At 41.7% G+C, this 22,882-nt stretch overlaps 2 protein-coding genes across 3 annotated transcripts in view; one reads left to right on the top strand and one right to left on the bottom strand.

Annotated features, from left to right (window-relative positions):
• The window catches only part of LOC143814627 (uncharacterized), a 57,923-nt gene extending 43,495 nt beyond the window's left edge, over positions 1–14,428 (top strand). The window contains exons 3-9 of one of the 2 annotated variants that reach the window (XR_013223634.1): positions 3,138–3,212; positions 5,684–5,770; positions 5,858–5,957; positions 8,063–8,165; positions 11,969–12,053; positions 13,982–14,114; positions 14,312–14,428. Coding sequence is in view for 1 of the 2 variants with exons in the window: in XM_077293462.1 (XP_077149577.1) it covers positions 3,138–3,200 (63 nt within the window). In the remaining variant the exon portion in view is untranslated. Of the gene's footprint in view, positions 1–3,137; positions 3,213–5,683; positions 5,773–5,857; positions 5,958–8,062; positions 8,166–11,968; positions 12,054–13,981; positions 14,115–14,311 lie in introns of those variants that run through there. The other variant, XM_077293462.1, reaches the window with a different exon arrangement.
• LOC143814611 (solute carrier family 2, facilitated glucose transporter member 11-like) overlaps positions 5,739–22,882 on the bottom strand; it is a 66,348-nt gene continuing 49,204 nt past the window's right edge. Inside the window, exons 10-12 of the mRNA XM_077293461.1 lie at positions 19,041–19,116; positions 14,302–14,429; positions 5,739–5,936 (exon numbers count right to left, since the gene is read on the bottom strand). Coding sequence (XP_077149576.1) covers positions 5,739–5,936; positions 14,302–14,429; positions 19,041–19,116 — 402 coding nt within the window. The remainder of the gene's footprint in view (positions 5,937–14,301; positions 14,430–19,040; positions 19,117–22,882) is intronic.

The raw sequence follows: 22,882 nt of genomic DNA, 5'->3' as shown, positions 1-22,882 counted from the left end.
ATGTGGAATTATATACTTAACAAAAAAGTGTGAAACAAAACAACTGAAATTATATCTTATATTCTAGGTTCTTCAATGTAGCCACCTTTTGCTTTGATGACTGCATTGCATACTCTTGGGATTCTCTTGATGAGCTTCAAGAGGTAGTCACCGGGAATGGTCTTCCAACATTCTTGAAGGAGTTCCCAGAGATGCTTAGCACTTGTTGGCCCTTTTGCCTTCACTCTGCGGTCCAGCTCACCCCAAACCATCTCGATTAGGTTCAGGTCTGGTGACTGTGGAGGCCAGGTCATCTGGCGTAGCACCCCATCACTCTCCTTCTTGGTCAAATAGCCCTTACACAGCCTGGAGGTGTGTTTGGGGTCATTTTCCTGTTGAAAAATAAATGATGGTCCAACTAAACGCAAACCGGGTGGAATAGCATGCCGCTGCAAGATGCTGTGGTAGCCATGCTGGTTCATTATGCCTTCAATTTTGAATAAAGTCCCAACAGTGTCACCAGCAAAGCACCCCCACACCATCACACCTCCTCCTCCATGCTTCACGGTGGGAACCAAGCATGTAGAGCCCATCCGTTCACCTTTTCTGCATCACACAAAGACACGGCGGTTGGAACCAAAGATCTCAAATTTGGACTCAAAGCACAGATTTCCACTGGTCTAATGTCCATTCCTTGTGTTCTTTAGCCCAAACAAGTCTCTTCTGCTTGTTGCCTGTCCTTAGCAGTGGTTTCCTAGCAGCTATTTTACCATGAAGGCCTGCTGCACAAAGTCTCCTCTTAACAGTTGTTGTAGAGATGCGTCTGCTGCTGGAACTCTGTGTGGCATTGACCTGGTCTCTAATCTGAGCTGCTGTTAACCTGTGATTTCTGAGGCTGGTGACTCGGATAAACTTATCCTCAGAAGCAGAGGTGACTCTTGGTCTTCCTTTCCTGGGGCGGTTCTCATGTGAGCCAGTTTCTTTATAGTGCTTGATGGTTTTTGCCACTGCACTTGGGGACACTTTTGAAGTTTGCCCAATTTTCCGGACTGACTGACCTTCATTTCTTAAAGTAATGATGGACACTCGTTTTTCTTTACTTAGCTGCTTTTTCTTGCCATAATACAAATTCTAAAAGTCTATTCAGTAAGACTATCAGCTGTGTATCCACCAGACTTCTGCACAACACAACTGATGGTCCCAACACCATTTATAAGGCAAGAAATCCCACTTATTAAACCGGTCAGGGCACACCTGTGAATTGAAAACCATTCCTGGTGACTACCTCTTGAAGCTCATCAAGAGAATGCCAAGAGTGTGCAAAGCAGTCATCAAAGCAAAAGGTGGCTACTTTGAGGAACCTAGAATATAAGACATATTTTCAGTTGTTTCACACTTTTTTGTTAAGTATATGATTCCACATGTGTTAATTCATAGTTTTGATGCCTTCAGTGTGAATTACAATTTTCATAGTCATGAAAATACAGAAAAATCTTTAAATGAAAAGGTGTGTCCAAACTTTTGGTCTGTACTGTATATCTCTGAATTAAGGTCATAAAAATTCAAAAGTTGAAAAATGCAAAATTTTAAACATTTTCGCCATATTTCCGTTTTTTTCATAAATAATCGCAAGTAATATCGAAGAAATGTTACCACTATCATGAAGTACAATATGTCACGAAAAAACAATCTCACAATCAGCAGGATCCGTTAAAGCGTTCCAGAGTTATAACCTCATAAATTGACAGTGGTCAGAATTGTAAAAATTGGCTCGGTCATTAAGTACCAAATTGGCTCTGTCACTAAAGGGTTAATCAATTTGTTTTTTTTTTATGCTTCTGTAATAAAACGTAAAAGGGAAGGCCGATGGCCACTTCCACCATTGATATCAAACCTGCAGACTATTCAACAACACTTTTAGCTTTTAATAATTTTTGAAGGGGCAGAACTTAACCCACCCACTCCCCAAAAAAGTAACCAAGTGCCATTAGCTCTTCAGTCATGTTATTAGAGATGCACACAGTATAAAGCGGTCCAAGAATTAACAGTTGCATCTTTATGTAAAAACAACTTTCTGTGTCGATGTTCAGGCTTCTGAACATCTTTTAACCATTTCAGGTTTCTAAAAAAGCCAAAAAGTGAGCATTCTTTTGGCATTTTGTGCTCAGAAGATGCGCTATACTATACAAGTTGATGGGAAATCTCAAAAGTCGCCAAGATGTCCTTTGGAGCATTTTGCCATCATTTTTTTTTTTTTAAACCACTAGCAGTTTCTTCATCTTTCAATGTTCGCTCTGCCTGTAGGGGAATTCAGATGTATGCCCCAAAGGGGACACAACGCAATGTGAAAGCACCCTAAAAAAAACTTTCTGGAAATAACTGATGAAAACAATAGAAAATGTGCTGCAGGAAAAAAAAAACGCTGGAGTTTCCTGAAACATCTTCTGCTTGAAAAACTTCTAAATGTTCTGATACCTTCTTCTCCCCAGGTTTTAAAGTGAACCTGTCAGCAGGATTGTGCACAGTAACCTATGGACAGTGTCAGGTTGGCACCGTTATACTGATTAAAATGATACCTTGGTTGATGAAATCCATCTTGTGGTTGTTGTTTAATCTTTATTTTACTTAGGCAGTTAACTGGTTCATGCAACTTTACATGAACACCCGAGCCTTACACTATGGCTGGTCCAAATAACTAAAGCAATTGTTACCATCCACCTCTCGTGTCTCCCCTTTTCCTCATAGTTTGTAAGCTTGCGAGCAGGGCCCTCATTCCTCCTGGTATCTATTTTGAACTGTGATTTCTGTTATGCTGTAATGTCTATTGTCTGTACAAGTCCCCTCTATAAGTTGTAAAGCGCTGCGGAATATGTTGGCGCTATATAAATAAAAATTATTATTATTATTATAGTTTATAGTTAATGATATGCTTGTGCTCCGAAGCGGCCTGTGGGGGTTCTTCATGTGGTGTTCTGCTTACATTTTCATCTATATGGCTTATGACAGGTCACTGATCCCTCACTGAAAAATAACAGTCATCAAAATGCCGCCGTCGCCTGCACTGTTGCAAGATACATATAATATATGCATTTACGGTTTAGTCGTTTAGTAATGTGGAGGAAAAAAAATTATCTTCATTTATATGCCATTTTGCTCAGGGGGAAGCGACATCGATGCGAAACGCATGTTGGAGAACCTGGCCACACTTGCGGCAGGACTGACAAATACAATGGGTAAATACTAGTGTTGAGCATTCCGATACCGCAAGTATCGGGTATCGGCCGATACTTGCGGGTATCGGAATTCCGATACCGAGATCCGATACTTTTGTGGTATCGGGTATCGGTATCGAAACAACATTAATGTAAAAATGTGTAAAAGAGAGAATTAAAATAAAAAATATTGCTATACTCACCTCTCCGACGCAGCCTGCACCTTACCGAGGGAAGCGGCAGCGTTCTTTGTTTAAAATTCGCGCTTTTCTTTCCTTACGTGAAGTCCCGGCTTGTGATTGGTCGCATGCCGCCCATGTGGCGGCGACGCAACCAATCACAGCAAGCCGTCACGTAATTTCAGGTCATTCAGTATTTTAAAATTACGCTCCGGCTTTGTGATTGGTTGCGTCGCAGTCACATGGGCGACGCAACCAATCACAGCAAGCCGTGACGTAATTTCAGGTCCTTAAGGATTTTAAAATTACATCCCGGCTTGTGATTGGTTGCGGCGCGGTCAACCAATCACAAGCCGGGAGGCTGGACACGCGCGCATTTTAAAATGGGCGCGTGTCCAGCCTCCCGTGACGTCCCGGCTTGTGATTGGTTGCGGCGCGGTCAACCAATCACAAGCCGGGAGGCTGGACACGCGCGCATTTTAAAATGCGCGCGTGTCCAGCCTCCCGGCTTGTGATTGGTTGACCGCGCCGCAACCAATCACAAGCCGGGACGTAATTTTAAAATCCTTAAGGACCTGAAATTACGTCACGGCTTGCTGTGATTGGTTGCGTCGCCCATGTGACTGCGACGCAACCAATCACAAAGCCGGAGCGTAATTTTAAAATACTGAATGACCTGAAATTACGTCACGGTTTGCTGTTATTGGTTGCGTCGCCGCCACATGGGCGGCATGCGACCAATCACAAGCCGGGACTTCACGTAAGGAAAGAAAAGCGCGAATTTTAAACAAAGAACGCTGCCGCTTCCCTCGGTGAGGTCCAGGCTGCGTCGGAGAGGTGAGTATAGCAATATTTTTTATTTTAATTCTTTCTTTTACACATTAATATGGATCCCAGGGCCTGAAGGAGAGTTTCCTCTCCTTCAGACCCTGAGAACCATCAGGAATACCGTCCGATACTTGAGTCCCATTGACTTGTATTGGTATCGGGTATCGGTATCGGATTGGATCCGATACTTTGCCGGTATCGGCCGATACTTTCCGATACCGATACTTTCAAGTATCGGACGGTATAGCTCAACACTAGTAAATACTCCTCTTACTTGTTAAGCTCATAATATGTATTGCGCCCAACATAAGCCTTCTGGTATTTTTTGGCAGATACTGGACTACTGCCCCCGTATTGGACTATTGTCCTACTATTGCTTAGTAGAGTGTAAGGTCAGTTTAGGGGCAACAGTTTATCTACATGTCTCTCATGAAAACTCTTAGTTGTTCGCATTCAATTTCCATGTCCTGACCTATTCTCCGGCCTCTTTTTTTACCCAAGGACCAAATTACAGCTGTACTCGTAATCATATATTGTTTAGTTCTATTTGTAATTTTGTGTATTAATAAAATGTTGACATTTTTAGCATATTTTGACTCCAATTCTCCTTGTTAAGTATATTATGATGAGTGGCTAATAGTGATGAGCGAGTATACTCGTTGCTCGGGTGGTCTCTGGGTATTTGTTAGTGCTCGGAGATTTAGTTTTCGTTGCCGCTGCTGCATGATTTACGGCTGCTGGACAGGCTGAATAGATGTGAGGAATGCCTGTTTCTTAGGGAATTCCCATATGTATTCAGGCTGTCCAGCAACCATAAATCATGCAGCTGAGTCGACGAATACTAAATCTCCGAACACTAACAAATACTCGGAGATCACCCGAGCGTGCTCAGGGAGACCTGAGCAACAATGCTATTCGCTCATCACTAGTGGCTAAGTATATGGGTATATTACGGCTGCTGGACAGGCTGAATAGATGTGAGGAATGCCTGTTTCTTAGGGAATTCCCACATGTATTCAGGCTGTCCAGCAACCATAAATCATGCAGCTGAGTCGACGAATACTAAATCTCTGAACACTAACAAATACTCGGAGATCACCCGAGCATGCTCAGGGAGACCTGAGCAACAATGCTATTCGCTCATCACTAGTGGCTAAGTATATGGGTATATTAGTTCTGTGGAACTGGTATCTTTGTATATTGGTAAGAAGCTGTCCGCTGAATAAATAAGTGAAAGATAAAGGCATCGAACTGTTCAGTACATAAATGTATATTGACTCTAACATAAATTATTAGATATTAGCACATAATATATCATATGACAAAGGTAGCGTAGCTTCTCGGGATGTAGTAACTGAGTATTCATGAAGGGACCTCATCAGACATTCAGTTTTCTTGGTGTGTGTGCTCAGACATGAAAGGATTCACACTCCTTGTCAGCTGCTTCCATAAGACATATATTATTAAGTGTGCTTCCTTTTCAAGGCAAGCTTGAAGCAAATCCAGAACAGTCTTGTGACCTGGGTGAACGTCCCGAAGATCAGAATCTGGTCGATGTAAAGTTGGCACTCGGTTGGTCTTCTATACAGTGCTGCTTTGAGAAATTGTACTTGTCAAAATCCTCTCTTATCTGCAGCCAAGATTTCCCTTTTGTTTCAGGCAGGTAGAAGTAGAGAAATGCCCCACAGATGGCAGTGATGATGAGGAAAATGAGGAAACAGAATTGCTCCATAGTAGCCTGGAGAGAGAAATAGAAGAGGTAAACTGTTGGGAAAAATAGATAGATTTTGTCTAGTTTTGTGTTTTGCACCTTTTTTTGTCCCCAATTCATTATTCTATTGGTGCTTTTTTTTAAAGCCTAATTCAGTAATTGCAAATTTTTGCACAACTGCACTCCTATCCCCCATGGTGTACTATTGAGTGTGCCAACATTTTGGTGGTTTTTTTTTTTCACTTTTGGTGCTACGGTGATCCTTTTGGCAGCAAAAGTTGCAAAAATAGTTCAAGACAGGAAGAATGGCAATTTTAGACAAATTCATGAATTACGTGCGCAATTTTTATGAATTTGGAGTAAATAATACCACAAAACAAAAAAGGAAAGTGACAAAAAAGCAAATGATTAATCGGGACTTATAGCTCCCGGATAGGGTTGAGCGACTTTGACTTTTTTAGGGTCGAGTCGTGTTTCGCGAAACCCGACTATCTGAAAAGTCGAGTCGGGCGAAATCGGCCGATTACTGCAAAAAGTCGGGGATCGGCCGGAACACGAAACCCAATGCACGTCAATGGGGAAAAAAATCTCTCTCTCTCTCTCTCTCTCCCCTCCGTCCCAGCACAGAAAATCTCATGTTACACATTGCAAATCCCTACTGCGCACAAGCGATAAAATGACGATAGGCGTGCACGCCCCTAACCCCTATGTCATCACTCTGCCCACGCTCCTTCATTGGCTGAAAAAATGGCGCTAAACGCGTCATACAAAACGCGACTTTGGCGCCAAGATCGCGTTCCGCATGGCCGATCCCACACTGGGATCGGGTCAGGTTTCATGAAACCCGACTTAGCCAAAAGTCGGCGACTTTTGAATTTGTCCGATCCGTTTCGCTCAACCCTACTCCCGGAGCTTCACACATCTTGGTCACTGGCACAAATAGTATATATTCTCTGCCTTCGAAACTAATTTGGGCCTTTAGGACAAAGTCATTCTTGTTTTTCTTGTTTTTTATTTAATTGTCACATTATAAGAGCCATACAATTTAGATTTTTCTTTGCTGTAGCTCTATGAGGGCTAATGTTTTGCAGGATGTTTGTATTTGTCAGTGAAAACATTTTGGCCTAAATATATCTTACTAACTCTGCTTACATTTTTATGGTGAAAAATAAAAACTCCCAGCAATTATATGTTATTTTTTTGCTTCACATTTCATACTATTCACCTTGTTACATAAATACATTTTAAAGGACTTTTCCAATACTTTTATATAGCTGACCTAACCTAACCTTAGGTTATAAGATCTGTGGGGGCCCAACAACTGGCACCGCTAACAATCAGCTGTTATCATCTCCATGGGCATATACAGGGTGGGCCATTTATATGGATACACCTAAATAAAATGGGAATGGTTGGTGATATCAACTTCCTGTTTGTGGCATATTAGTATATGAGAGGTGGGAAACTGTTCAAGATGGGTGGTGACCATGGTGGCCATTTTGAAGTCGGCCATTTAGGATCCAACTTTATTTTTTCCAATGGGAAGAGGGTCATGTGACACATCAAACTTATTGAGAATTTCTCAAGAAAAACAATGGTGTGCTTGGTTTTAACATAACTTTATTCTTTCATGAGTTATTTACAAGTTTATGACCAATTATAAAATGTGTTCAAACTGCTGCCCATTGTGTTGAGTTGTCAATGCAACTCTCTTCTCCCACTCTTAACACACTGATAGCAACACTGCAGAAGAAAATGCTAGCACAGGCTTCCAGTATTCATTGTTTCAGATGCTGGGGTCATCTGAAGGCAATTGTCTATGCTGTGAAGATACGAGATGTGCAGGACCTAAAACAACGGATACTGGAAGCCTGTGCTGACATTTCTTCTGCGGTGTTGTGCCAGCACCCCAGGGTGGGGAGTACGTAGAATGGCTAGTAAGAGCCAGGTAGCAAAACCATGTTTCATCTCAAAGCATAGCAGGGGCCAGGCTGGATCCAATGGTGCCAAAACTGCCTCTCTTGGACCATCCATTAAGGTGCTATTATCCATCTTGGAGTTTTTAGCTGCTAGATGCAAGGGGAGGGGATTTAGTGACCCCAAGTACTTAAATGCTCGTGTAAAGCATGCCCTATTGCTTTTTCTTTGGGGAGGTCATGACGACTTATCGTGTGGGGAGAAGTCAAGGAACAGAGGAGACCACTAGCCTCTCTTGTGGCAGCCCCTCCACCGCTAGCCAGGCCTTTCATCTGACTGGTAACTGTCTGTTTATATTATGCATTATTTGTCCTACCGCTGTTGTACTTGCATATCTCACCATTGTATATGTATAACCATTGTATATATAGTGTTTTGTTTAATGTGCCCTTAAAGTGGTTAAATATATACAGTGGGTATGGAAAGTATTCGTACTCCTTTTTTTCATTGCAGCCATTTGGTAAATTAAAAAAAGTTCATTTTTTTCTCATTAATGTACACTCTGCACCCCATCTTGACTGAAAAAAACAGAAATGTAGGAATTTTTGCAAATTTGTTAAAAAAGAAAAAATGAAATATCACATGGTCATAAGTACTCAGACCCTTTGCTCATTATTGAGTAGAAGCACCTTTTGAGCTAATACAGCCATGAGTCTTCTTGGCAATGATGCAACAAGTCTTCCACACCTGGATTTGTGGATCCTCTTCCATTCTTCATTGCAGATCCTCTCCAGTTCCATCAGTTGGATGGTGAGCGTTGGTGGACAGGCATTTTTAGGTCTCTCCAGAGATGCTCAATTGGGTTTAAGTCAGGGCTCTGGCTGGGCCAGTCAAGAATGGTCACAGAATTGTTCTGAAGCCACTCCTTTGTTATTTTAACTGTGTGCTTAGGGTCATTGTCTTGTTGGAAGGTGAACCTTCGGCCAAGTCTGAGGTCCAGAGCACTCTGGAGGAGGTTTTCATCCAGGATATCTGTGTACTTGGCCGCATTCATGTTTCCTTCAATGGCAACCAGTCGTCCTGATGCTGCAGCTAAAAAACACCCCATAGCATGATGCTGCCACCACCATGTTTCACTGTTGGGATTGTATTGGCAGGTGATGAGCAGTGCCTGGTTTTCTCCACACATACCGCTTAGAATTATCACCAAAAAGGTCTATCTTGGTCTCATCAGACCAGAGAATCTTATTTCTCATAGTCTGGGAGTCCTTCATGTGTTTTTTAACAAACTCTATGCAGGCTTTGATATGTCATGCACTGAGGAGAGGCTTCCGTCGAGCCACTCAGCCATAAAGGCCCGACTGGTGGAGGGCTGCAGTGATAGTTGACTTTGTGGAACTTTCTCCCATCTCGCCACTGCATCTCTGGAGCTCAGCCATAGTGATCTTGGGGTTCTTCTTTACCTCTCTCACCAAGGCTCTTCTACAATTGCTCAGTTTGGCTAGACGGCCAGGTCTAGGAAGACTTCTGGTGGTCCCAAACGTCTTCCATTTAAGGATTATGAAGGCCACTGTGCTCTTAGGAACCTTGAGTACTGCAGAAATTATTTTGTAACCTTGGCCAGATCTGTGCCTTGCCACAATTCTGTCTCTGAGCTCCTTGGCCAGTTCCTTTGACCTCATGATTCTCATTTGGTCTCACATGCACTGTGAGCTGTAGGGTCTTATATAGACAGGTGTGTGCCTTTCCAAATCAAGTCCTATCAGTTTAATTAAGCACAGCTGGACTCCAATGAAGGAGTAGAACCATCTCAAGGAGGATCACAAGGAAATGGACAGCATGTAACTTAAATATGAGTGTCTGGACAAAGGGTCTGAATACTTATGACCATGTGATATTTCAGTTTTTCTTTTTTAATTTTCAAAAATTCCTATATTTCAGTTTTTTTTCCAGTCAAGATGGGGTGCAGAGTGTACATTAATGAGAAAAAATGAACTTTTTTGAATTTACCAAATGGCTGCAATTAAACAAAGAGTGAAAAATTTAAAGGAGTCTGAATGCTTCCCGTACCCACTGTAATTAAACCTTGGGCTTCTCTTTTACCTCAATCCACGAATCCACAAGTCTCTGTTCTCAGCTAAGCTTTCCATGCTACCAGGGCTGGTTTCTGGCCCGATATAATCCTGTTAACGGACCGGGCTTGCATCTAATGGGGAACTGGTGGCAGTCCTTCTGACTAGGCACTGTTTCACTGGTGCTAGTGAAAGGGGCCTCTCAGCCTGTCAGAGTTCTGAGAGAGTGTGGTGCCACGTCAGTGACTGCGTGGGCCACATCCTCTCCCTGTGCATCATTGGGCCTGTGTGCACAGGGGTTGTCTGTGTAAAACTGACCTTACGTGTCCCCAGAGGGTGCGGAACGCGTAATGACATCAGGCGTGGTGGCGAGGTGTGGGTTCTTCACATGTGGTGATAGTGTGTGGGATTCTACGTCATCTCACAGCTGGGGAACACACTAAGGGGCTTCAATAGGGATATGGATATATGTTAGAACTTATTTTAACCCCTTTACCCCCAAGGGTGCTTTGCATGTTAATGACCAGGCCAATTTTTACAGTTCTGACCACTGTCCCTTTATGAAGTTATAACTTTGGAACGCTTCAATGGATCCCAGTGATTCTGACATTTTTTTCTCGTGACATACTGTACTTCATGGGAGTGGTAAAATTTCTTTGATATGACTTGCGTTTATTTGTGAAAAAAAAAAGGAAATTTGGCAAACACTTCGAAAATTTAGCAATTTTCCAACTTTGAATTTTCATGCCCTTAAATCACAGAGATACAGTATGTCACACAAAATACTTAATAAGTAACATTTCCCACATGTCTACTTTACATCGCCACAATTTTGGAACCAAAATTTTTTTTGTTAGGAAGTTATAAGGGTTAAAAGTTAACCAGCGATTTCTCATTTTTGCAACACCATTTTTTTTAGGTACTACATCACATTTGAAGTCACTTTGAGGGTTCTATATGATAGAAAATACCAAAAAGTGACACCATTCTAAAAACTGCACCCCTCAAGGTGCTCAAAATCACATTCAATAAGTTTATTAACCCTTCAGGTGCTTTACAGCAATTTTTGGAATGTTTAAAAAAAAATGAACATTTAACTTTCACAAAAAATGTACTTCAGATCCAATTTGTTTTATTTTACCAAGGGTAACAGGAGAAATTGGACCACAAGAGTTGGTGTGCAATTTGTCCTGAGTACGCTCATACCCCATATGTCGGGATAAACCACTGTTTGGGTGCATGGCAGAGCTCGGAAGGGAAGAGCGCCATTTGACTTTTCAATGCAAAATTGGCTGGAATTGAGATCGGACGCCATGTCGCATTTGGAGAGCCCCTGATGTTCCCAAACAGTGGAAACCCCTCAATTCTAACTCCAACCCTAACCCCAACACACCCCTAACCCTAATCCTAACCATAACCCTAACCACACCCCTAACCTGAACACAACCCTAACCCTAATCCCAACCCTAACCACACCCCTAACCCCAACCCACCCCTAACCCTAATTCCAACCCTAACCACACCCCTAACCCTGACACACCCCTCATATTTTTATGTTTTGAAACTTTTATACAATAAAAACTATTTTATATAACAAAAAAAATTATTGTATGGCTGTATTCTGAGAGCCATAACTTTTTTATTTTTCCGGTGATGGAGCTATATGGCAGCTTGTTTTTTTGTGGGACAAAATGACGTTTTCAGCGGTACAATGTTTATTTATATTCATCTTTTTGATCACGTGTTATTCCACTTATTATTATTCCACTATTTGTTCGGCAGTATGATGATAAAGCATTTTTTTTTTTTTTTTTTAATGGTGTTCACCAAAGGGGTTAACTAGTGGGACAGTTTTATTGGGCGGGTTGTTACAGACGCAGTGATAGTAAATATGTGTACTTTTATTGTTTAGATTTTTTTTATTCAAATATTTATTGATGGAATAAATATATTTTTTTTTAATTATTATTTTTTATTAATTTTTAAATGTTTGTACAATTATTATTTTTTTTTTAAAATTCATTCTAACTTTTACACTGTGTCCCACTATGGGACCCTCATTTTGTGCAGGCTGATCGCTTCTATAGCATGCAGATCTGGGGCGGCAGGTTAAGGTCCTGACAGCGACACAAGCAGCGTGCACAGAGATATCCAGGTAATTGTCGCCTTTGGTATATAAAATCCTATCCACAAATCTTACTAGCCACTTATATTTTCCAGCTACTATGGCACAATCTGGATTGTTTAATGTATAGACATGTATATATCTTGATAAGAAATCGCCCCTTATAATATTTATACAGCCTGATTATTATTGTTTGAAGATTGCCATTTAGGATTATTATATGAGACGCTGATGCAGTTGTGTTCGATTTTTCTTGGCAGCAAACAGATTTTAAACTCATGAACGTACTTTTTCTGTTTTTTTTTATGCGATATCACCATCTAGTGGCTAATCTTAATAGTGGTGGCATGAATTGACAAATGCACTTTAGATAATATATCTGCAAATGATCTTTCTGCACTAAGCACTTTACCTATCATTCAATTTGCCATTCACATATTGGCTGTTATTTGTTGTCATTAATAATTGCTATATTTAACATTACCTGCCATATGTCAGCGGTGATCCTTTATCAGCCCCCATTTTTCCAGTATCTGTATGTTCCTGAACATTTTAAATCATGTTTTGTATAAATTAATAAAAACTATTATAGTTTTAAAAGATATTCTGTGTCCACTTCTAAAAAAAATTTTTTTGCACCTCATTAATTGAATATGGTGCATGGAAAATAAGGTTGTAATGCTATAGAAGCTGTCAGCGCTGCAGCTTCTGTACACTGACCTTAAAGACTTCTTGACATGCACTGCTCATGTTTGATCGCTGTGTTATGGGGGTTAAAGTGCTGGGAGCGGTCTGTGACTGTTCCTGGCACTTAGTGCCGGGTGTCAGCTGTGAGAATCAGCTGACACCTGGCCACGATCAGCCGCGCTTCCCCTCAGGAGCCCGGGTGATCGCATTGGACGTACTTTTCCGTCCATGGGTAGTAAGTCCCAGGTCACATGGACAGAATAGTACGTCCAATGCCAGAAAGGGGCGTTACCAATGTGACATGTAGATCAAGAGAGCAAACGGTCCGTCATTACATGTCTACAACTTGTATCACCTACATTCAAGTAAAATAAGCACTAGAGGCAGATTCTCAGGGAGATCTGTGTCTGGACCATAGATCTTAAAGTACCACTTCAGCGTTTTATTGCAGTGCTGGAGTGGTGCTACAAAACTACGTTTTCTGCCACCCTGTCTTATACTTACAAGCCCCGTATTGATCTGATCTCGACGACGCTCTGGTCAGTCTCCAGCAGTTTGTGACCTGCTGGATTGCTCCAGTGTTTGCTGGGTGATCCACAAATCACAACTCAATGTAAATCTATGAGAACCAGAAAAAAAGCCAGAACGAGGCTCTCATAGAGTTGCATTGAAAGCTTGTGACTGTTTCCTCTGAATTCCGGTCAATTAGAAGTTGTGGTCAGAAGATGGCGGCGCGGGACCAGAGGGGCGCCGGGAACAGATGAAAACAGAGGCTGGTAACTTTGAACCTAGGGTCAGGGAACTTAGTTTAATAGCACCTCTCCAGTGCTGCAATAATAAAAAGGCGCTGGAGTAGTGCTTTAACAGCTCTTTACTTATTAAGAAACATTGCATTACAGATATCAAAGTATCCCTTTAATTAGCTTCCTATGACCAACATGCCCATATTCAGCAGGTCAGCATGATTATGTAGATATCAGATTCATATAGGTTTTTTTGTCATTTTGTAAAATAAATATACTGTTTGAGAAAAAAAAAGTTTTTCTATTGCTACAAAATTGAGCTATATGAAGTCTTCAAACATTTTTTGTACATATGATTTTTTGTTCATTTATTTTACTTTTTTGGAAACAAAGCAAAACAAAAAAACAGCAATTCTAGGTTGTTGTTTCTTTGTTTTGTTTTAACATGTTAATATTATACTGTGGGTCAATACAATTAGAGATGAGCAGATCGCTCCAGGATGACAGTCTTGGCTTATGATTATCCAGGCTGGTGTGGCATCCCTTGTGCACATAGATGACAAGCCGGCGAATCAAATGGAGGGACAGAGCGCATAGTCGACCTTCGCTCCACTCAGGATCAGTGTGGACCACGGCGGTCAGAGCACCAGCAATCGTAAAAGTATCCCATGAATAGGAGATAACTTTCAATATATACTTTAATATAGTTCACCCAATGTGCCTGAATTTTGATCTAGGGTTCATCATTTTAGCTTAGCTGACAATGTGCCCAAAATGTAAAATTTCAAAGTAAAAATGATAAACTAGTCAATACTTTAGACCTCACAATGTTCAATGTTTTCTCTTACCACCACAAAGGGGAAGACCATGCCAATGATCGTCAGACCGAGCCAATTTATTACTCCTACAATCACCATTGCAGCTGCCCGAGCTTCTTGAGAAAAGATTTCCAGATTGATAGTCACAGTAGTCCCACCTGAAAGAAGAAAGTTTATTGTGAGTTAATCTTGTGTATATAACAAAGGGCTACTGAGAAGCATATCAATAGGTAAATGAAAGGGGATATCCAATCTCAGAGTAAAGGTACCTTCACATTAAGCGACGCTGCAGCGATAGCGACAACGATGCCGATCGCTGCAGCGTCGCTGTTTGATCGCTGGAGAGCTGTCACACAGACAGCTCTCCAGCGACCAACGATGTAGAGGTCTCTGGGTAACCAGGGTAAACATCGGGTTACTAAGCGCAGGGCCGCACTTAGTAACCCGATGTTTACTCTGGTTACCAGCGTAAAATGTAAAAAATACAAACACTACATACTCATCTTCGCGTCCCCCGGCGTCCGCTTCCTGCACTGACTGAGCCCGGCCCTAACAGCAGAGCGGTGACGTCACCGCTGTGCTGTACTTTCACTTTCACTTTACGGCGCTCAGTCAGTGTGGGAAGCGGACGCCGGGGGACGCGAAGGTGAGCATGTACTGTTTGTTTTTTTTACATTTTACACTGGTAACCAGGGTAAACATCGGGTTACTAAGCGCGGCCCTGCGCTTAGTAACCCGATGTTTACCCTGGTTACCAGTGTAAAACATCGCTGGTATCGTTGCTTTTGGTGTCAAACACGACGATACACGCCGGTCTGACGACCAAATAAAGTTCTGAACTTTATTCAACGACCAGCGATATCACAGCAGGATCCTGATCGCTGCTGCGTGTCAAACTAAACGATATCGCTAGCCAGGACGCTGCAACGTCACGGATCGCTAGCGATATCGTTTAGTGTGAAGGTACCTTAAAGAATCTACCCACACAAGTATGAATTAGAAGCAGGCAAATTATTAAAACTTTATTTACTTTTTAAGTAATGTGATAATATGCTTAGTAACATGCTTTGATTTTGTATGTGTGGTATGCAGTATATCAACTAACATATACGTTGCCTGTAAAGAAGGACATTACAGTTTCTCTACTGACTGCTCCCACCGGTTTCATCTGAATACACAATCTAAAGCTGGCCATGTAACTTGAACATCTAATTCTACCAAACTGCCATGCTTGCTTGGGCCGAACAGGCATAGCCTCTTAAAGCGTACTCGTCACATCCGCAAACTCAGATATAGAGGTAATCTGCAAGTAAGTAGCCAGCGTACTGGAAGAAAATATAGTTATATTCTCCCTGCTGCCGCTTGCTTCCATTTGCAGTGCTGCTCAACCTATGACTAAGGGCGCTATTGTCGCGCCTGAAAAGCGTCAGGTTTTTTTTAACAATTTTAGCATGGCTCGACATCCTAATATAGTTTTGGATTTTAGTTACAAGTTGAGGTGCCGACTATATCCCTCCCCTTCTTTCTAAGTGGCTGTGGTTCTCAGCGGGACCGACACTCACCTGTTACACATTGGACCCGGCCCTATTTGGATTGGATTGCTACGGCGTGCAGCTCCCTGACCCCCTCTTGCCTCCTTGCTCACCATTATTGGCACCCCTTTATTTCTTTCATAAACTGTACAATATCTTCAGAAATAAATGGAAATGTACCATAGTTATATCTTCAGGATTTTTTAATTAGTGGTCCAAAGTAATATAACAATAAAACATTGTTTTTCAACTTACATGTTGCAATTTCAAAGAAGAAACAGAATAAACAGCATGTGCAGTAATAAAGGCACCCCTAATTAATACTTGGTTGCACACCCTTTGGCATTGATGACATCCTCCAAACATTTATTGTAGCTATCTATAAGCTTCCTGCACTTCTCAGCTGGTATTTTTCTCCCACTCTTCCTTAGCAGTTCAAGCTCTTGAATATGTGCAGGGTTCTTTTCCCAATGGCAGATTTCAGCTCACCCCAATGATTTTCAATGGGATTAAGGTCAGGACTCATCGCTGGCCATTTTAAAACAGTCCACTTTTTCTTTTGCAACCATTCCTGTGTACTTTTGGATGTGTGCTTTGGGTCATTGTCTTGCTGGAGGATCCATGATCTTCGACTCAAACCAAGTTTTCTTACACTGGGTAAGGCTACGTTCACATTTGCGTTGTGCGCCGCAGCGTCGGCGCCGCAGCGCACAACGCAAACAAAAACGCAGCAAAACGCATGCACAACGCTGCGTTTTGCGCCGCATGCGTCGTTTTTTTCATTGAATTTGGACGCAGCAAAAATGCAACTTGCTGCGTCCTCTGCGCCCCGACGCGGGCGCCGCAGCGACGCATGCGGCGCAAAACGCAAGTGCGCCGCATGTCCATGCGCCCCCATGTTAAATATAGGGGCGCATGACGCATGCGGCGCCGCTGCGGCGCCCGACGCTGCGGCGCTGGCCGCAAATGTGAACGTAGCCTAAGACATTTCGCAGTGAAATCTCATAATAATCTGATTTCATAATTCCTGGATACGGTCAAGGTCTCCAGTACCAGATGCAGCAAAGCAACCCCACAGCACTGTGGAGCCTCCACCATGCTTAAGTGTTGGTAGAGTGTTCTTTTCCTTATAAGCTTCATTGTTTACAGACGGTGCAAACTGTGGATTTGCATTGCCAAAAAACTCTATTTTTGTTTCATCTGTCTACAGAACATTTTCCCAGAAGGATTGTGGTTTGTCAAGATACTCTTTGGCAAGGTTTAGTCGTTCCTTTTTATGTCTTTTCTTCAGCAATGTTTTCTTCCTTGGCCTTTGCCCATAAAGCTCTGCTTGGTTTAGTGTGTACACATCACAAAAAATCCCCTCAACTAGTCACGGCACATATAACTGGCTAAGTTTGAAATCACACAAGAGAAATACAGTATACTGTGCTATATTTAAAAGAGATACCTTTATTAAACATAACTACAAAACCATGAACAGTTAATGTAGCAAAATAAAAAAATCACATTTATATTGAACACCAACAGATATATTTATAAAGGTCACTACTTGATCTATGTGGAAAATGCATCAACACCTCTCTGATCTACTATCCATATGTAAAGTGCACAGTGCGATTCTAAACTTTAAACCCCCAGGTAGTGTCCCACCAAAATAGACACTTATACCACTGCGGGATCAGGTAAACACATGCTGTAATCTAACACTTACATTAGGAGGTGATCTGCTAGAGACTCCCCGACCCCCACAATTTGCCACTGTGTCTTCATAGGTATTTAGGTCGGGCAGCCAACTTGGAATTGACTGTCCTGCCGGTCTCTGAAGTAAAGCATAAAGTCAATTACTCCCTCGGTGTTCCGGCCACCGGCTACGCGCCTCAGAAGGAGGCAGCCTTTACAGGGCAGAACTCCTCCCGGTGTTTTCTCCTTGTGCTGTGACTTCGTTTCTCACTCTCTACAACACAATTCCTTTCTTGTCCTTTCTTAGGATGCTGCCGCACGTGGGGCAGGCGCAGCTCCGTGTCTTTCTGTCTCGTGCTAGGCCTCTGCCAGGATCCCACCCCTGACAGGGACCCTCTGTCTGCAGCTCATATGTTCCTCCTTTCCCCCTGTCTGCCAGACAGGTGTTGCCTGGGCCGAGCCCAGTCAGCTTCTTCCTGACTAGATGTTACCTGGGCGAAGCCCAGTCTGCTTCTCTCTCACTTCCTATCCAACCCACCAGTTTTACCCTTCTGTGAGGAGTGCCCTACTAGATAGGAGCATAGCTCCCCCTGGTGGTCTGGAGTGTGAAGTGTGTTGTGATGCTGTGATACTTGGAAAGATGAGCTCCTTTATTACCTTCAGACGTAATATCACTCCCCCTGATGGAAGAATAATATTACTGCAGCAACCAGGACTCTGGGGCGCTGCACTAGCTTCTGCCAAACACTACTGGTGGTGTCAAGAAAAAGGTAAAAGCCAGCCTACATCTGCAGTCATGGGAGAATTGAGACACCCCATACACTTAGGCGGGCTGCTAGTTCTGCTGGAAGCAGTGGGTTCTGTCTACATTCATTGAATGTGTATGGAATGGTTTTACTCTGCGTATCACTACTGGTTTTGACATATGAATACTGATGAGAATACTGCCCAAAATACTGGTGCATGAAAGTGCCAGGGGTGGCTGTACACTATAGTGCTTGCTTGTTCAGCCAACAGTTTTTCATTCAAATTCCCCCATTTCCTCCATACACATACATGCTCAGCTTGGCAGAGCAAGCATGTGTTCTGAATGGGGAGAGTGGAGAATAACTCTCTAAGATACCTTTGGTGTTCAGCTTATCACCCATAAGCAAAAAAAAATAGACATTTAGAATTCCAGCAGCCCAATCCTTTTTCTCTGCTGTTATGAGATTTGAGCCATCATTTATCTAATGTGTATGGCCAGCTCTGAGGTTTAATTACATGAACGTATGAACCATATATTTTATAACAAAAACAAAAGGTAAAAAACCCATCCAATCTCTTTTTTTATGTAAAATATATGGCATTCTCTAAGATGTCTAACATAGTCATGTGAATAAAGCCTAAGCATATATTCACAAGCAGCAGATTTGTTGCATAGATCTGAGAAACTGAATATCAGTTCCAACCATGTGAATGAGATTTATTTCTGCTTGTTACCTTTAGACTGATGGTGCAACAGCAGGAATTACTGCCTTGTGTGACTTTACTCTTAGAAGGGTGATCACTTACCGGCTCCTGTACCAAATGATAGCGTGTAAAGGAATAGAAGGATTACACTGCAGTACGGCATCCAGGAGAAAGTGCCCTGAGTATTAATAATGAGAAATGGTCACATATGTGTGATAATGATATTAGCGCCCACTTTATTACTTTCAAATAGACAACTACAGCTTTATAATAGCATCTAAAATTCAGACATTCACATCACAGACTACAAATATTTGCATCACTAGCCCTTTCCAACGTGATCTGCTGACATCCATGGGAATACACATAACGGTAAGTTCACATGAACATAATTTTGGTTTTAGTTCTCTGCATGTAAAAAAGGACCTCATATGGACAATACCAATATTCTAGTACACACGCTATACTTTTCACACGGACCTCATGTCTGTGAAAAAATGTCAGTATTGGCTTGTTCTGATGGATGTATTAAACATCCATGTACTGTCTGTATGCAAAACATATAGCATACAGACGGAAACTGACCAATACAAGTCAATGTAATAGTTCACACAAATATTTTTGCACACAGACGGATGGTCAATGTGTAATAAAATGCAGTATACAGTACTTTGATCCACACTCTGAATCAGATTCGCCTGTTATAAGTCAATAGGTGCTTAAAAACGGATCAGGAAAGGGTTACATTACTATTATAAAGATAGAAAACTGTATTTGACTTTTACCAATTCTTAAATTGTTTCTGTTAAAACGGATCCCATACAGTTGTTCAAAACAAACATAAGGATTGCATGCAGATGTGAAAAATAGATGCACAAGTGACGTAAGAATGAAAATAAGGATGAACTATGGTCAACTCAGTGCTGCACTGTGAGACTTTTGCTCACTGTGCTAGCGGTGATCTCACTGAGTTCACCGCAGTTGAGGGGCCTGGCTGGGAACGGCAGCCTCAGTGACCTGCGGTAACCTCGATAACGTCACCGCTAGTCACTGACGCTGCACTCGCAGCAGTTCATTCCTCAGTGGTTCTGAACATGGACCGTCGCATCTTGGCACCGTCCAGGTTGAAAACTATTTATCACCAGACATGTATTACGGCATGGGACAGAACGACGGACAGGTGAGGGATATACACACGTGCTCAAAATTGTTGGTACCCCTCGTTTAATGACAGAAAAACCCACAATGGTCACAGAAATAACTTGAATGTGACAAAAGTAATAATAAATAAAAAATCTATGAAAATGAACAAATGAAAGTCATACAAATTGCTTTTCAACCATGCTTCCACAGAATTAAAAAAAAATAAAACTCATGAAGTAGGCCTGGACAGAAATGGTGGTACCCTTAACTTAATAATTTGTTGCACAACCTTTTGAGGCAATCACTGCAATCAAACGATTCTTGTAACTGTCAATGAGACTTCTGCACCTCTCGACAGGTATTTTGGCCCACTCCTCAAGAGCAAACTGCTGCAGTTGTCTCGTGTTTGAAGGCTGCCTTTTCCAGACGGCATGTTTCAGCTCCTTCCAAAGATGCTCAATAGGATTTAGGTCAGGGCTCATAAAAGGTCAAATCAGAATAGTCCAATGTTTTCCTCAGCCATTCTTGGGTGTTTTAGCTGTGTGTTTTGGGTCACTATCCTGTTGCAAGACCCATGACCTGCAACTGAGACCAAGCTTTCTGACACTGGGCAGCACATTTCTCTCTTGAATCCCTTAACCCTCCGTCAGGGGCAACTGATCTGACAGGCGCAGCTCACTTAGTTTCATTTCTCTATTTTCAGTGGTTTGTCTGGGAAACACCATCCTCCCAGTACCTTCCTAACTTTAAAGGCTGTGTGAAACCTGAGAAGCCTCTTGTGCTGCAGAGCTGCAGGAGATCAGATATCAGTGTTTTGGCTTCTCAGGCTCATTGCCCCTGAACGCGTCACACATTTGACGATTAGAATTTGCTGTTTTTATTCATCCCAATTGTTTTTTTAGCTTGTTTTATGAATAGCTAGTGCTAAATTTGTGGATTTGTCATAAAAGGTTTTGTTAGAAATAAGATTGTGCTTCTCAGGCACATTGCACCCTAACACATATTCTCTCTCTTGCTTCAGCTTTTCTTCTGAAATGGCGAGGAGAATATTTGACTTGTCCAATGCCCTTCATGTTGAGCAAGTGCAAAATATACTGATTGATGATGAGACAGACCCCTTACAGCTAGAAGATTTAGGGGAAGAAAGTGACATTGCTTCAGAAGATGATGTGGAAGAATGTCCAGATGTGTCTGATACAGGTCAAGATGGAGAGAGTGAGGAGGATGCTCAAGACATAGAAACATATTACTTTTCTGGTTATTAAACATTTTTTTTTACACCTGATTATATGTATTCTCATTTATTACATTCCTATTAAGGTAACTGATCACTTTTAGAGCATTGAAATTTTTAAAAAAGGAAAATATAGCCAATTTTCTAGCCTGTGCCGGACAGGCGCAATGCCCCTGAACTCGTTATGAAACATATTGCCCCTGACGGAGGGTTAATAGTCTTCAGATTTCATTGTACCCTGCACAGATTCTAGACACCCTGTGCCAGTTGCAGCATATCAGCCCCAGAACATAACAGAGCCTCCTCCATGTTTTACAGTAGGGACAGTGTTCTTTTCTTGATATGCTTCATTTTTCCATCTGTGAACATAGAGCTGATATGACTTGCCAAAAAGTTCCATTTTTGTCTCATCTGTCCATAGGACATTATCCCAGAAGCTTTGTGGTTTGTCAACATGTAGTTTGGCAAATTCCAGTCTGGCTTTTTTATGATTTTTTTGTCAACAATGGTGAAGTCCACTTTGGCTCATACAACGATGGATGGTGCGATCTGACACTGATATTCCTTGAGCTTGAAATTTGCCTTTAATCAGTTTAGAAGTTTTTCTGTACTCTTTTGTTACCATTCGTATTATCCGTCATTTTGATTTGTCATCAATTTTCCTCCTGTGGCCAGGTCCAGGGAGGTTGGCTACAGTCCCATCAATCTTAAATTTGTGAATAATATGTGCAACTGTAGTCACAGGACCATCAAGCTGCTTGGAGATAGTCTTATAACTTTTATCTTTAACATGTTTGTCTATAATTTTCTTTCTAATCTCCTGAAACAACTCTTTCCTTTGCTTCCTGTGGTCCATGTTGAGTGTGATACAAACCATGTCACCAAACAGCACGGTGAGCGTCTGTAGCCCTATATACAGGCCCACTCACTGATTCCAAGATTGTAGACACTTGTGATGCTAGTTAGTGAACACACCTTGATTTAATATATCCCTTTTGTCACATTATTTTCAGGTGTACCATCATTTCTGTCCAGGCCTATTTCATGAGTTTTATTTATTTTAATTCTGTGGAAGCATGGTTGAAAAGCAATGTCTTACTTTTATTTGTTCATTTTTATAGATCTTATTTATTATTACGTTTGTCAGATTCAAGTTATTTCTGTGACCATTATGATTTTTCCATCATTAAACAAGGGGTACCAACAATTTTGACCGTGTGTTGTGGTTTTTTATTTTACGTTTTTTACAGGAGACAAGGGCTTCAGTGCAATGGGCGTTCGGTGAGTATAACTGTGTTTGTTATTTTTAAATAAAAAAGTAAAAGTTTTTTTATTTTAAAATAAAGGACTTTATTCTTGTTTTGTGTTTATTTATAATATAACTATTACTATTGGAGAGGCATCTTATAAACACCTCTCCATTACTAAGCCGTGCACTTGATGTCATCAGACAATACAAATGTGACATCAACCCCACAAATATGAACCCCTCTTGGTACCGCCATAGGGCAAAGCACCAGAATTGGTGAATCTAAAAGATGCGCCTTTTCTGGGGCGACTACATGGT

The sequence above is a fragment of the Ranitomeya variabilis genome, chromosome 1 (genome assembly GCF_051348905.1).
Source record: "Ranitomeya variabilis isolate aRanVar5 chromosome 1, aRanVar5.hap1, whole genome shotgun sequence".
NCBI lineage: Eukaryota > Metazoa > Chordata > Amphibia > Anura > Dendrobatidae > Ranitomeya > Ranitomeya variabilis.
This window is presented reverse-complemented; position numbering and strand designations above follow the sequence as displayed.